Source organism: Rhipicephalus sanguineus, chromosome 1, assembly GCF_013339695.2.
Source record: "Rhipicephalus sanguineus isolate Rsan-2018 chromosome 1, BIME_Rsan_1.4, whole genome shotgun sequence".
Lineage (NCBI taxonomy): Eukaryota > Metazoa > Arthropoda > Arachnida > Ixodida > Ixodidae > Rhipicephalus > Rhipicephalus sanguineus.
The window spans coordinates 91865126-91880673 of record NC_051176.1 but is presented as its reverse complement, the minus strand read 5'-3'; the positions used below and the strand labels follow the sequence as shown (position 1 = coordinate 91880673).

The window sequence follows — 15548 nt, the reverse complement described above, 5'->3', positions numbered from 1 at the left end:
GTAGTCTCTACATGATGTTTTAGGCGTTCGGCATACGGAATGTCACCTAGTCACCGTTAACAGCTCCTGCAAAGCCGTGTTACAACATAAAAGCAAGAAGGGTCACGACTAACCCGTCAGATCGCGGTCGAGTCGGACCAACAATCCGACAAAAAGCTTTTTCAACGCTTCATGTAATGACTAGACGCATGTCGTTCAATATCTTATGCAACTATTGAACTTCTCAATGTTAACCATTTTTACTAATACAAACAGTTTCCATAACATTTGCCGCATTTTACAGACATTACGTAATATCCGTACATGATCCTGTGTTTTACGCTAACGTTTCAGTCAGGCACAAAAAAAAGAAAAAAAAACGAGAATTGGCAACGGAATCTAGAGCATCCGAATTATTGCTAGCGTAGAAAGAGGCAATCAAAAGCTCAATATAACGTGGGACTAGACTACATGGAGTATTCGAGTATGGCCCACTTACGGTTTCCTCGGCTCTCTTGAATATCCATGATGACCACTGTTCCGCCGCCTTCCACTTCGCATACTGCAAGGGAAATAAGGTCAAGAAACAAATTATTTTTAAAGTACTTATTCACCAATGCAAAGGAAGGAACCGAATAAAATGCCAAAGGAGCATAGTGTGGATAGCTGTTGTTGTTGTTGTTGTTGTTGTTAGTGGTGGTGGTGGTGGTGGTGGTGGTGGTGGTGGTGGTGGTGGTGGTGGTGGTGGTCATATGTCAAAATACCGTCAAGTATTCGTGTTGATATCCAAACGGACCAGCTGGCCAATATTAACATATCTTCAGTTATGTTTACAGTTATCTTTTAGGGTAATCAAAAGCGAAAATGACATGATGTTATCGGCTGCAAGCGCACCTAACCATTAAAAAAAATTGCTGCGTAAGGACGCGGATTCGACGCAAATAAGGAAACAACTCTGCTATAGCACCCCATTGGCATTCTGGTTTCCTTTTCTGTGTCGCATTGTAGGTTCTCCATCAATATGATATATTTCACATCAGATTACTTGCCCGAGTATTGGACGCAACATTTCTCGCCTTTCTGGAAACTGTTCGTTCGAAGCGCCGACTTTATTTAGAGCATGATACAGCAGAACCTGGTCAGGAAAAAGCACGAGTATAATCTGAAGTGCACGAGTAGACAGCCTATTCTTTGCGTGCGATGTGTAGTGATATACCTGTTTCTTTCTTAAACTATAAACAGGCGCAAAAAAACTCTTTCGCCTGTCTGAAAGAAGAAGCGCCACAGTGGCTGCCCCAGAGTTTTACGCTGTAAAGAGAAAGAAAAGGCGGGTATCGTTTTCTTGCGCACAGCCCGAAATTGAGAGGTAAGCACCAAACATCATACGCAAAGGTAAGGTGGTCTGCTGGCGCAAGTGAGATGACTTTGCGGCTTTCCACGACGGCATATGGCAGCGATGCGCCTTAATTCAAATTTCGTCCCTTCCTTATCCCTTCCTCACGTGAGAGAGCGGTCGCGTTTCCTGCGCGTCGGGCGCGGTCAGTTTCAATACTGCCAATAAAAATCGATTATAAATATCTCAAATTACGCGCAACTTTTCTTATTTCTAAAAAAAACGGGTAGGCTGTAAGTTTACATGGACTACAACTTCCTAATATAAACAACTTCCCTATAGCCAATAATTAAAACGTTAATTAACAAGTTTTTGTCAATTGTTCACTTCAATGTCGCTTCAGATGGGGCAAAGTATTTCTGCTTCGACGCAAAGTTCGTATCCGAAAACGACAAGAGCCTGACTATCTTAGAATTTTTATCAAAAATTCTGTATTGTCTTTAAAAGAAACCCTGTATAATCCATAGATACGAGTAGGCAGTGGTGTACCTCAACAAGATCTGTGCGCAAGACCTTGCGAGGCCAGGACACTCCCAAAACTAACCTTTCGACATCGTGGCGTAAGCCTGACGAATCGCGCATGAGGCCAACGCGGCGAATTCGATCAGAGTGCCATAGCCATACCGGAGTTGGCTCTCAGCCCGTCAGCGAGCCAATAGAGCTCTGATGAACTAACAGTATCTCGGGGGCATCACCCCCGCTCATCCAACATGCCGTGGGTCAGCAGCCACTTCAATCCTTGTGGACTCCACCTCAAGACCTTTGCTCAACAAATAAGTGAGGAATTTTTATTTTTATTTTATTATTTTTTTGGGCTAGTTATGACCTGGTTAGACTTTATTTTATCCGAGTCGCGGGTTTCTGATGAATGCGGTTCAGCATGGCGTGCTCGCATGCTGAACAAACGTTGAGTTATTCCGGGTAGGGTTTTGTATGATGAGCTTTTGTCTCGGGTTCCACATCTCAAAGCCACAGAGACACGGCCTTTGCTCAGCTTCTATTCATTCCTATTGGCCGCGAGATCGACCTATAGGTGGCAGCACCACCGCCGCGTTAGTGTGGAGAGGCGGTCGGAGGCGCGTATGCAAATGCACACAGCGGCGCTTCGTTGTGAACGGTTTGAGCCGATTGTCGGCGAATAAAATGCGTTTATTGCAGCTTACTGGTAATATATACGCTCTTCATTGTTGAATCGATGCACGAAGGTCATCCAACGTTACTATTACTAGTGAGAGAAGTGCAATCTGCCGATAAAAGGGATGCTCGCCCTGGATGACAGTCTGCGCTTACGCACTATATGACGTTTTTTGTTGTTTTCTCTGTACGAGTTTAGCTTGTGTTTTGTGTACTATGCACTGCAGTGGCACGACTGAACCACTTAAGTGTTTACTTCGATCTTGTTCATTTGTATACCAGCCCATATTCCTGTGCAATGAGTTTATGAGCACTGTTCACGCGAATACGCATATATACGCAGGTAAGAGTTTAGCACAGAGCTTTCATCGATTGATTACGTGCACGACAATGATGCAACAAAGGTCCGGTTATTTTATGGAACAAGTGTCTTTTTTTTTTCAAACTAATAATGTCCGCTGCCTTCCATCAATTTATAACAATTCCACACAAACGCTCAAGACAGGGGCGTAGCCAGAGGGGGTTGGGGGGTTCAACCCCCCTCCCCCCCGAAATTTTTCAGTTTTGCTTGCGTATATATACACGCGCACATACAAACGCACGCACGAACATACATAAAGTATGGCTGAACCCCCCCCCCACCCCCCCGAAAAAAATTTCTGGCCAGGCCCCTGGCTCAAGAGAATGTAAAAAGAAAGGATGAGGTTTTGCGTGAATTTATACGACATAAATATAAGGCACGCCGTCGGGATTAATTTTGAACGTCTTGGTTCTTCAAAGCGTACCTAAATCGAAGCACACGGGTGGTTCTGCATAAATTTCACCCCAAGTTAAAACTGCGCGCGGCAACTCCGTTTTATCATTGCCGTGTCATTCCATTGTCTGTTTTTTTTTTCTTTTTTTAGGGACAGTTTGAGCACCGAAGTCTCAAACTTCACTTGATGGAAATATTTCGCTGTAGCGGGACCTCGACCGTACAATAAAAGGACATCTTAAGCACAACTAAAGCTCATCATGAACTGGAGTGCCACGGTTATACACCTAACAACATGAGCCTCGTTTTTGTTTACCACCGAGTCGCTGAAACGCTGCATTCACACACTATTTAATATTCCTCGTGTTTGGGACTATGCCAAGCACACTTCAGGGTGTGCTTGAACCAGAAAGCGGCACCAACACTGAAATGATTCTGGCGAACGAAGCGTACGACACCAATACACAGCCCTCTCGAAAGTCGCACTCACTGATCTTATTACAATGCGCATGCAGCCCAGCAAGCTCATTTGCTTCTGTACACCATGTTAGGTATACGTACGAGCAGTTAAACTCGCGCTAACATAACAGAGCAAACCGCCCTTTGAGAACGTGCGGAATAGTTAGGAATACACATGCGGAGCATTATAGCACCAAAATGACCTCATTCGATGAACAACACGTTGCAATATAGTCCTTGTTATCTTCAGTGTTTTTTGTGTATATCTTTGACGTGCTTTTGCGAAAATAAACAGTTGAAAGTTTGCGCACCACTAGTCCTGTCCCTTGTTACGTTTCTCCTCTGTGCTTCATTCAGCGCATTTACATTGCTAGCAGACGACGCAGGGAGCAATCCACACTAGGCGCGCTTCAGTCAGTAGCCGCCAGGCGGCGACTCCGCTCGATCTCGCGGCCAATAGTATGGGTAAGTATAAAAACCAAACAATTTGACGTTTCAAGTAAAAAAAAAAAGAAATTGACTATACCAGTGGCATCACGCACGCGTGAAAAGTATAACTGTCGTTCTTCTTTGTTCCGTTTGTGCCTTTCTCTTTTCTGTTTTCGTCTGAGTCAGCCGACTGTGAGGTTGCTCGTCCGCGTCACCTCGTAGCCAGGAAATAATGGTCCGGTTGACCTACGTGACCATGGTCACCCACGGGCCATCCCCTTGCGAGGCCACATGCCAGTCTTTCATACTGTGTACTTTTTTCCCCTTTAACGAGAGGTCGTTCATTGGCATTGAGAGGAAAGCAGAAGAATGTTGATCATACGTCTCTTCTGGGGAACGTTAGCGGCCTGTCGAAGAAAAACAGAACAATTGTCGCTAAACGCCTTGAACAGGCTTTTTTTTTTTCTTCATATTCACATCGACTCCCCACAAGGTAGCGCGCGTTTCGTTGCAGAACATGTGTTTTCAGATACCTCCTTTTTTTCTTTAGTCGTTTTTGCGTTTCCTTCTGTGTCATCATTCTCTCGCGTGCAGCTTTCGAAAGGCTCGCGCTACTCGGCGTCTTTCGCTCGACTGGCTCGCGTCTACATTAGCGACGCTTCGACAGAGCCCGGCGCACCATCATGGCGTCCACGCGCCATAGGGTTACCGTCTTCGAGACTCAGCAGGAGCTTCCGTTCGGGAAAAAAAAAAAAACATACTTCAAAGGACAGGAAGCTGCTCGGAGAAAGGCTTCCCAGAAAGCCGCGGCCGGCGTTGACTGAAAGCTCTGAAAAGAGTCGCCGTCACCGCGGTGCCGTTGCGAAAGCGGGAACTATGCGCGCTTCCTCTGCCGACTTTTGTGTCTACGCGAGAAGTCAATCGGCCGAGAGCGTTGTCTTCGCGAGGCGCTTGTTGAGGTCAGCCATCTGTGAAGGAACGCCTGCGACCGAGCGAAGACTCACGCCCCTCCGGACAGAGCTCCTTCCGTGAGTGTCCATCCGGAAAAGGCCATTGAAGAGGACCTTCACGTATAAAAGGATGACTCCCCGCCATTACCCGAAATTCTGATTCACAGGCCGCGCTGCCGGTATTATATGTCCTTGAGGGTACAATTAGAAAAAAGAACTGAAAAGAACGAAGCCTCTACGAGTTACTGCGAAATGCGTGCGAGTTATTTTGCGGTGTGGTCCTTATCTTACCAGCTACCGCAATTTCCTCCCCACCTCCCCCACTCCCGCCCACCCGCATGTTGTAGCCTTGGACAGCAGTTCGGGCGTATCACAGAAGAATGACGATATCGCGGCTTCGTGCGGATGTGACCATGTGGTGGACAGGACGTATGGAACCCGCTGAAGAGTATCAAAAATGCGCAACGAGCTCGAGCTGACGTCACATCAAATCGGAAGCCCAGTTAGTAAAGTTGTGCCACGCAAGAAATATTCGCCACGCGCTTGGTCAACCCGGCTAGTGGACGCTCGACATTAGGCCCTAGTCATCTCCCCTTCAGGTATAGTCAGAGGAAATTTATATAATAGCGAAATATCAGAAGGGAACTTGATCAAATGCATATATAAAAACTTTGACTTCCTATTTAGAAATAAATGCCGATCGCCTTCTTCCTACCGGAATAAAACAAAGAAAATTGAGATCTGGCGGTAAAGTAGTATGCGAAAAATCATATTGTATTGAGATTGCAAAATTCGTTATGGCATATAAGCCGGTTGTAAATGTATTACGAAGCTCACGACGAGCACTTCATCAGCCTGTTCATCACATGCATCAGGTGCTGAATTTAGCTCGGCATAAACCTTCGCCGTGAAGGATGGGCTCAAATATTCTAAAGGGCCCCTATTAACCGCTCCGAGTTATAAGACGAGAGTGTGATTTCTTTCTCGCCTTCATTACCCTTCCTACCGGCGCTATCTCCTCCTCGCCACTTATTTCTCCATAAAACATGCGGACAATGTCAGCACTAAGCGTTAATTAAGCCTATCAGTATATTGCGTTTTTCGGCCGCATGCTGTTATCTCTACTTGCGCAGTCGAAAACGCACGAAACGACGTGAAATTGATCGCGCACGATAGTCATGCAAGACAAGGGCGAACGGGCTTGCGACTGCACGGCAAAGCAGGGTAGGAGACAATCCACGACTGATATACCTCGTATATAGATCAATACAGAGTTTATTTTCTCATGACGTCACTTGAACAGACTGCTGACGTCACGAATTGTTCCGAAAAGACGGGAAACGCCGGGAGATAATACCGGGTTCGTTCTGTGTAATTTGGGAGGTTGTTTAGTAACCCTTTAATAGTAATAATTGTTGGGGTTTTACGTCCCAAAACCACAATATAATTATGAGAGACGCCGTAGGGAAGGGCTCCTGAAATATCGAAGGCCTGGGGTTCTTCATCGTGCACCTAAATCTAAGCCCACGAGTGTTCATTTCCCCCCATCAAAATGCGGCCGCCGTGGCCGCCAGGAATCGAGCCCAGGTCTTTGAGCTTAGCAGTGCGACACCTTACGTGCTGAGCTAGAATAACAGAGAGCTGAGCTATAGTTGGCAAGTATTCATTCTAAACGACTGGGCGTGCAAACACGGACACAAGACAGAAGTCAAGGCACCACAAATGCGGGCACAAGAGAGAAGTCGAGAAACCACAAATGGCGTTTGTGGCGTCTTGACTTCTCTATTGTGTCCGTGCTTGCACGCCCTGTCTTTTATAACGGATGCTAAACTACCACCTTTCACGTTAGAAGGAGGGCAGGAGCAAACGAAATCATAGGGCTATTTCAATAGGCGGTGTCGCGTTTGCACTGCGGAATTCACAGCCAGGAATATAATGACAATGGTAAATAAGTTGTAAAATGGCTTAGTTATTGCAGAAGAGCACTGCGATCAGCGTCAGCGAACAGCACGAGCTCCGTCGCAATCAGTCGTCTTCGTCGTCTTTTTGTTCCATTACAAAACAAGTAAAATGGAATATAGAAGTCGTTCAATCGTTTCAGCAAACCAGACTTGAATGAATGAGAGCAGTTGTAGGAGAGAGGCTGGACGAATTAAACGAGTCTGGGTTCGTCTGCGTACGCCTGAAAAAGAAAAAAAAGAGACGAAGTTTGCCGAGTCATACTGGTGCAAAGGACGTTTCCCAGCATCAATGCTACACCTGTAAAACCAAGAGCTGGTGCACTCTTTTGGCCACATATATCCGCAGACAAGATAATAGTAGGGCCATATAGATAAATAAAAGAAATAAATAAAAAAGAAAGTCGTCCGCGACAGGACTCGAACCTGCAATCTTCTGATCCGAAGTCAGACGCCTTATCCATTAGGCCACGCGGACCACTACGGGGTTGTCCTGTTATCCATTACTGATATGATTGATGCTTATAAGTCGGATGCAACTAAGAGTCCGGTGAGGCCCCACCCAAGTGACCGCAGCGCGGCAGCCGATCGCCTCCGCGACTAAAGAAATAGTCGCGCTCACGCACTCGGCAATGTTCTCCGAAGGCGGGGTCACTGGCAGTTCGGCTCATGACGTCAGTCTCAAGTGCGCGCCCTTTGGTGCAGGCTTGAGTGCATCCGCCTTTGAGAAGGAAATGCCGCAGACTTCTAAAATTATACCCGACTATAAGTTGCAATGTTTTTGTCTTTTTCTTTTCGAAAGCTTTTAGTTTCGTGTTCATTTCTCCCCCAAAAAACGTTAACCTTGTTCATTCCTTTTGGGATATGGAGGTTGTGTGCGCGTGTGTATGTGTTTGGAGAGGGGAATATGTGTGTATATATTTTTGAGTAAATTATACTATGTGATTTATGAATGTCCTACACAAAAGTAGAAGTCGCACAATCGCAACTATACTCCCCAGTAGATCCAGTGGCTATTTTGCTTAGGAAGTGTTCACAAACAAACATAAATGGGTCCAGAATTACGTCCCCCCCCCCCTTCTCGCTTTAGGGCGTCCACCAGGTATTTTGCATACAAAACAATAAGTGAGTGACGAAAGAACACTATGCGTGGAGAGGGAATGTTGGCTTTATGCGGATGATTAATGCGAGATGACATGTAAGGTGAATCGGAAAGCAGCTTGTAACAATGACTGCTGTAGTTTTACGCCTCTAAACCACGGTATGATTATGAGAGACGCAGTAGTGGAGGGCTCCGGAAATTTTCCCCACATGGGGTTCTTAATTGTGCACCTAAACCTTAGCACACGGGCATCCAGCGGTTTGCCTCCATTGAAATACGGCCGCCGCGACCGGGATTTGATCCGGCGACCTTCGAAATATTCTTAAATAGCCGCACATATTCGGCCAGAACTGAAACCTTCAAATCGAGCGTCAGTCGCGAACTGAATACAATTCCATTACAAACAAATTCTCTTTAGAAATGTTCAGTATATGAAAACTGACATAATTGCACCTGAGACAAGAAATCCGGTAGGGCAGGTGATCCAGAGCCAGAGGCGAAGCATGGCGCATGCTTTTTGAAACATAAAAAACGTCATGCGCCTGTTTGCAGCACAAAGCAAGATCTATATGGCTTTTCTCAGAAAGAAAGAAAGCTTATAGTTGACGCGTTCCGCAATTCGATCCCCGAACCAAGAAATTTCTGGGGCAGTCACTTTACCATCTGAACTAAAACAGGTTGTTTTTTTTTTCTTTCTTTGTCTGAACGAGCCAGGTGGCTAGTGCACCCGCCAAGATGGTCTAGTGGTTATGGCGACCCGCAGGACGCGGGATCGAATCCCGGCCTCGGTGGCCGCATTTTCGATGGAGGCGAAAATGCTTGAGGCCCGTGTACTTAGATTTAGGCACACGTTAAAGAACACCAGGTGGTCGAAATTTCCGGAGCCCTCAACTGCGGCGTCTCTCATAATCAAATCGTGGATTTGGCACGTTATACCCCTACAATTAGTATTATTATTAGGTGGCTAGTGCAAGGTAGCTCGTGGCCACATTAACCGAAAACGTCATCATGAATATGGCGAATCACTCGTGCGGAAAGCCTTAAAGATGGGAGAGGTTTCATGCAAGGAAAATATATATGTCTCTGCGCCCAGCTTTGTGAAGGCGCAGCTTCGTTCACTAGCGTGGCCCTTTTTTAGATGCAGTGGCAAGCAATTGAAGATGCCTCGTTTACAGTTTCACCTATCAGTATCTGTTTAACACTGTTAAAATGACGTAATTACAAAATAAGCTCTAGGTGCGTTTTCATGCTTTTACAGTCTCAACGTCAATTTTAAATTTGCTTTTTATGACTCGCGCTCAAACGTCGTGTCGCCAATATCGTTATTATTATTATTATTATTATTATTATTATTATTATTATTATTATTATTATTATTATTATTATTATTATTATTATTATTATTATTATTATTATTATTATGTTCTCGCGACTTGGGCATGCAAGCAGCACTCAACCTATGAAGCCAACAAATAATGAACATAAGGAAATCGTAGGAGGTGTTGTTTTTAGTTTTTAATTGAAGCGTAGCAATTATGAAATAAAGTGAAAATATATTAAAAGTGGACTGAAAAACAGTTAGTTTTGACTGTAGCTTTCATTTGCTGTAATCACGGGACACGGCCTCTTTGTTCTGTTCAATGACAGCGTTACCCCGCACTACCCCGATACTGACTTTACAGGAGCACGCCCAGCTTAACACAATTGCAGAGCTAATTTCGCAAAGGGAAAAAGCGCGTGAAATAAGAAAGCAACTTGTTTCGGTTGTTGCTGCATTGCCTGCTCACTTTCAACGCGGGTCTCGCATTGACAACTAGTCCGATACAATGCCTCCCTGGGAATTCACCACCATCACATCTAATAAGACAACCAAGTTACGGCGCAGCGATACATCAGGTATTATTCACGAACGCTCTATCATCGAAGCACCATGCGCTAATACCTGCAAAGTGTATACAGATGCTGCCATCCTACAAGACGGCGGAAGGACATCATTCCTAAGTACCACGCCTAATTTCATCGGTGGTCACCAGCATTCTCTATCTACGGAAGCCAGTCCTCTTGTAATGGAACTTCAAGCCATTCATGACGCAGTGCGGGATTTCACCTCTAAGCTGCCAACAATTAAGCAACTTGACGTATTCACTGATTCTTTAGCGACTATCCAGGAACTCAAGAAAGTTCACAGGGCGATGGAATTCTGCAAGGCGATACATAAGATGAACCGTAATACAGTCACTTGCGTCAGGGTACAGTGGATTCAAGGCCATGCTGCGAACCCTCACAATATTGCTGCTGACCAACAGGCACACTGCCCTCCTAATACAGACCTCCCATCTATTCCCCTTCCACCTCAACCCCTAAATACGCTCCGTGCCCGTAAAAATGTTCTCCGGCAGGATACACGCGCTCTTATCCCGCCGTGTGTCTGCTCTCTCCCCCTTCACCTTACTAGGGCGGAGGAAGTCGTGCTTAGGAGGCTGGGGGGGGGGGGGGGGGGAGTGATTATTGGGCAGGGGTGGCCCTTACCCCGGCTGTTATCTCAACATGGAACTGGTCGCATTTACCAGTTGGTGCTACGTGCCCGTACTGTACTGTTCCAGTGATGCAAGCAGATGCATACCACCTTATATGGGCATGCCAAGGGTTACAGTCGGAACGCTCCCGTCATCTTCTGCAAGCTGGCCTTCGCTACAGTGACACAAACAGTTATGACCGATGGATACATGACAACACATTCTACAAGACACTTCTTCACTTCCTACACAACACCAGCCTAACGGCGCACATTTAATACAAATGTACAAACAAATATTATGCCTTAAGGGCAAGTCTTTGTCGCAAAAAAAAAAAAAAAACTGAATGTATTCAAGCAATTCTACGTTGCTAAAATGTGTTAGAAGAAATTTTTATATGTTATTACTGACGCCATGGTCTCTTTCCAAGTTATTGCGCTTGACTGCGCATGGTATAGTTCCTTTTAGCCTCGTCTTGTAGTTAGTCCTTGAAGCAGCGCTGGTACCGTGGTTTGCAAGTGCAACAAGGACGTTCTTAGACTTCCTCCTGCACATTAGGTTGGAAAGTTGTTGCAGTGTATGTGCATGTACACTTTATTTGCATGTGCTATGTTTTTATATGTAATTTCACACGTCACCCTCGCCATCTGGTTTAGCATGCTAGATGCATGCACAGACAAATATCTTCAGCGTCCATTCATCTGTCCCTGTGGCATCGTGTGATGGCGTGGCGATTGAGACGTGATGCTGACCCTCTAGTCCTTAAACATCGGGGTAGGGCAGTACTGTATATGTATTGTAACCAGGGTTGCCGTTGGTGGCTACTTTGTGTCAGATTGGCCTACTTTACGAGCCCGTCTGGCGACGGAAATTTCAGGTTAGCGCCATGGAACTTCTCTTTTCACGCATTTAGTAGCCATTGTTCTTATTATTTGCATGTAAAATAACAAGCAAGCCTAAAGACCACCCGTTGTTTCCAAACTTTTCTGTCGTGTCAGCCGATGCGCGAATGTCCTCCCACTATTAGCAGGCTTGTGCACATCGATGCACCCCAACACAACGCGCGGCGCGCCTGCAAAGACGGAGTGACGAAGTGGCGCGCAGTTCATAATGTTGATAGCCCAGCGCGTGTTCTCGTGTGAAACCTGACAAAAACAAAGATCTCCAACAAAACAAATCAACTTTGGTCTGACGCTTCAAGGAAAAACTGCTTCAACGTTTATTGTTCCTACTGAAATGTTAGCTGAAATGTTTCAAAATTACTCTGTCTCCGGCAAGAGCCCTTATCTATTCCGCATAAAATATATCCAGACGCACTGAACTTGATAATCAATTTCACAATTTGGCTGTATCTAAATTGTGCAAAGTGTGGTTTACGGAACTAAATGTCAGAAAATGCAGAGGTACGTATGTCGCCGAAACACTAACAGTCCGCCTACTGATTACGCCCGCAGTATCGTAAAAATTTGCAGCATCATGCAGGCAAAACGAGTCGTCCTTATCGTGGGAATGCCCTCAAGTCGGCGGCAGCGCGGGTGTTTGACGCCGCGTCGCGTTCTCGCTCTCGACAAACGCGCCATGGTATTCCAGCTAACAGCATTTCTGGCGCCGTATCAAGCCCGCTACGTCCTGCAACGTGCCAGGAACGCTTTCGGCCGTCTATGCAGAGACACTCGAGATCTCGCTAAGGTGTTAGCACAACAGGAAGGGATCGTTCTCAAATATTGCCTCTGAATAAAGCTTATCTTCACTCTGCAACGCGCGCGATCACGGCTGGCTACTATTGCGGACAAGTTATGGGTGTGCTCGTCGTCGAAAACTAGAACTTCTTGTAATTATGCAACAGTTTTTTTTTTCTTCTATGCTCAAAAGCTTCGCATACATAGTAGGTGTCCACAGGGCGTCGAATCTCCAAAGCTTCTTCATAGCAACACTTAGGTATCAAAAACCACCCCACCGAAGAAAAGCAGGAGGAGAGGGCCAGTCTAGATTGGCCTTTCAAAAGATGACAGCTGCCATCTCTTGGAAAATTATCTTCGTTGAAATTAGATCTTTATTAGACCAGTGCGAACACTTGGGGCATGTTCACACTGCATAACAGGTTCCCCAACCCCTGTGCAATGCGCTGTTAAACATTAGTATACTGCTAAACATCCTTTCAGAATCACTCTTCTGAGCGTCGAGAACAGGAGCGACGTTCCACGGCGCCAGAGCCTCGATATCGAGAAGCGACAGCGTTGGTCGACGCGCGCTGTTGATTACATTTCCTTCCCGCCTTCTACAGCGGGCACTGACAGCGTGATCGATGTGGACAAAACAAAGCAACACAGACACGATGTTCCCCTTGTTTCGCGCTCGTCGCCCTGTCACCGTGAAATAATCAACTCGATCAAGCCTCTAAACCGGTAAACTGAGTGCGAGCCGGAGACGGCACTACACGAGCTGTACAACTCGAGCCTATATCGCACCGGTATGGACGGTCGTGGTTCCGCGTTTACGGTCGTGGTCTTGAGCGTGCAGACATCGTTTTCCACTCCTCCGCGGCCGGATGCGGGTCCCGTTGTGAGCGTGAGACGCGTACATACCTTCTCGGGCGCCATCACTGCGCCGAGCGAAACGACCTTCTCTGGCCGGCGCGGCCAAAGACCGAGAGGCCGTGCACGAGGAGAGATCCCCGCATACGGCACGAACGTCGCGCGGGCGCCCATGGAAGGTGTCTGAGCGGCATCTTAACGAGTGCAAGAGTCGCACGAGGAAGTGCGCGAGGCGCTGGGCTTCTCCATTCGGAACAAAGGCTTCCTCATTGTCCCCGCCAGGGCGGGCCCTCCCGCCACCCTCTCCCACCTCTAGCCGGCGTTCCTCCTGCCGCTTGACTCTGGTGACGACTGCGGGAGGCTTCTTTGTCTCTGAGGTTTGCTTGCGCAAACTCGACCGGTGCTTTCTTCTTCTTCTTCTTGTGTCCCTCCTTCTCCGTGCGGCGGGCGTCGCGCGGCTGTTGCCGGAAACATCGGCGCAAAACTGCACCGTCGTCTCTGACGCGTGGGAGGTGCCGCCGTCGCTCATTGCGTCGCCTAGGCTAATCGTGTCCCGTAACGGTCCTCCCGCCGGCTGTCGCCGGATCAACGGACGACAGAAGAGAGGAAAAGTCAAAGTGAGACGCGCCTTGAGAATGCCGCCCAGCGCTATGTCGCGACGCGAGGCATAATTACGCGTCGTATCGATTGTTTCCTTACTGGGACACTATCCATCCTCCCCTTTTCCGCCTGCGCTGCAAGTCTGTATACCCGGCGCGCTGTCTCGCGCCGTTACTGCAGCGCAACCGAGTTTCCGTTACTAGGCCTCTCTTTTCGTTCTTCTCCTGTCACTATAGCCGGAGCAGGGAGACACGCAAGCAAGAACAAAAGCTGGACACCGAGAACGCCTCGGAGTATTGCAAAGGAGGAATTACTCAATCTTTTTTTGGTGCTATTGCTGGCAACGAGGCAATTTCGCTTCTCTAAAGATAGACCAGGAAAGCTCGCGGCCGACTCCTTACGGGTCTCACGCGTATAGGCGGGAGGTGGCAAACAGTGGTGCGCGACGGCCGCGTGCGTCCCGCACGCCTGTGACGCCGTTTCGTAACTTTGCGTCATTGCTGTTGCTGTTGATTCGGTCGAATGAGCTCCGCGACGCATACGCGAACCAGTGCGTGAAGTGAGGCTTCGCCGAAGAACTTGGAACACCGGTATGCTTACTTCCTTGATATAAGTAAACGACGTTGTCTGAAAGGAAAGTCCGACGTCCAACCGGCTTAACAGCATTGGAAGAACAGTGTATAGCAAAGTGAAGTCTACTAAGGCACTGACAGCGGTACTGAAGACGGCGTGTAGCGATATAATGCACTGGGACGTTTTCCTTTTCACGCCTCAGCTTACGTTCTCATATTTTGTTTTATTTCCCCTTCCCGCGTGAAGTACAGTGAAACGGATATTAATTCTATCTAACCACCCTGTTTTCTATCTCCTATTTTGCTTATTTGCTCTCTTTTTATGAAAAGCACGACTGCTTTTGTGGTGCCAGTGCGAATGCACGCTCAACATGCATTAATCAGCCTTGTTTGTAGTAGAAAAATCCTCCCGGAACGTATGGGCGTCGGCAGGGGGGGTGGGGTCTGCGAAAAGAGCACTTGGCCTCCCCTGCCACACCGGCCTTTGCCCCACACCTAAGCCATACTAGCGCACCCCCTTCAGCCCCCCCCCCCCCGCCCCCCACCGCGATGCACATGGCGGTGCGAAAAAAGCCTGCCGACGCCCATGCCATAAAGAAGTATCACTGAATCATTGACTGTATGGTGACTACAATCGACATGTCCCAACCATGTGTACCACTGTCCAACAACAACCCATTTACTTAATAATGACTGAGGGTAATAATGTGCTTCAGAGGTGCACATAGACGAAAAACCAGAAGAAACACAAAACGAACGTGTTTCTTCTGGCTTTTGGTCTGTGTGCAGTGCACCTCTGCAGCGCATCATTATGCCATACCAACTAACCCCTTGCAAGCCCTCTCGAACTATAGTTAATAAACACCGAAATGCTCCTATTATTTTGAGAACAGAGCGACGTAAGTTTGCTGATATAATGAATTAAGAGCAGCAGCGAGCAACGTCAGTCTTTAACCAGCTGTTGTTCAATTCGTAGCGAAACCTTTGGACAGTAAGCTAACTAATTTCCCCCGAGTCATTTGGCGACAACAGAGCGACACTGCATTACATGGCATCCGGTTTCTCTGCAGCAGTGAACGGAGCACACAGCAGAGGCTTGGCAATCAGGAGCTTTAGGGCCCAAAGCACGACTTCGAAAGGAGAACGTTAAAGAAAAAAAAAAGGACTA

The 15548-nt window shown here is 47.1% G+C and overlaps 1 protein-coding gene and 1 non-coding gene across 2 annotated transcripts in view; both read right to left on the bottom strand.

Moving 5' to 3' along the window:
* The window catches only part of LOC119394029 (cadherin-99C), a 212786-nt gene that overhangs the window by 50546 nt on the left and 146692 nt on the right, over positions 1-15548 (bottom strand). The window contains exon 4 of the mRNA XM_037661246.2: positions 479-541. Within this exon, the coding sequence (XP_037517174.1) occupies positions 479-541 (63 nt within the window). The remainder of the gene's footprint in view (positions 1-478; positions 542-15548) is intronic.
* Positions 7462-7534, bottom strand: Trnar-ucg (transfer RNA arginine (anticodon UCG)). Its single transcript has one exon. It is a non-coding gene; the product is annotated as a tRNA-Arg (tRNA).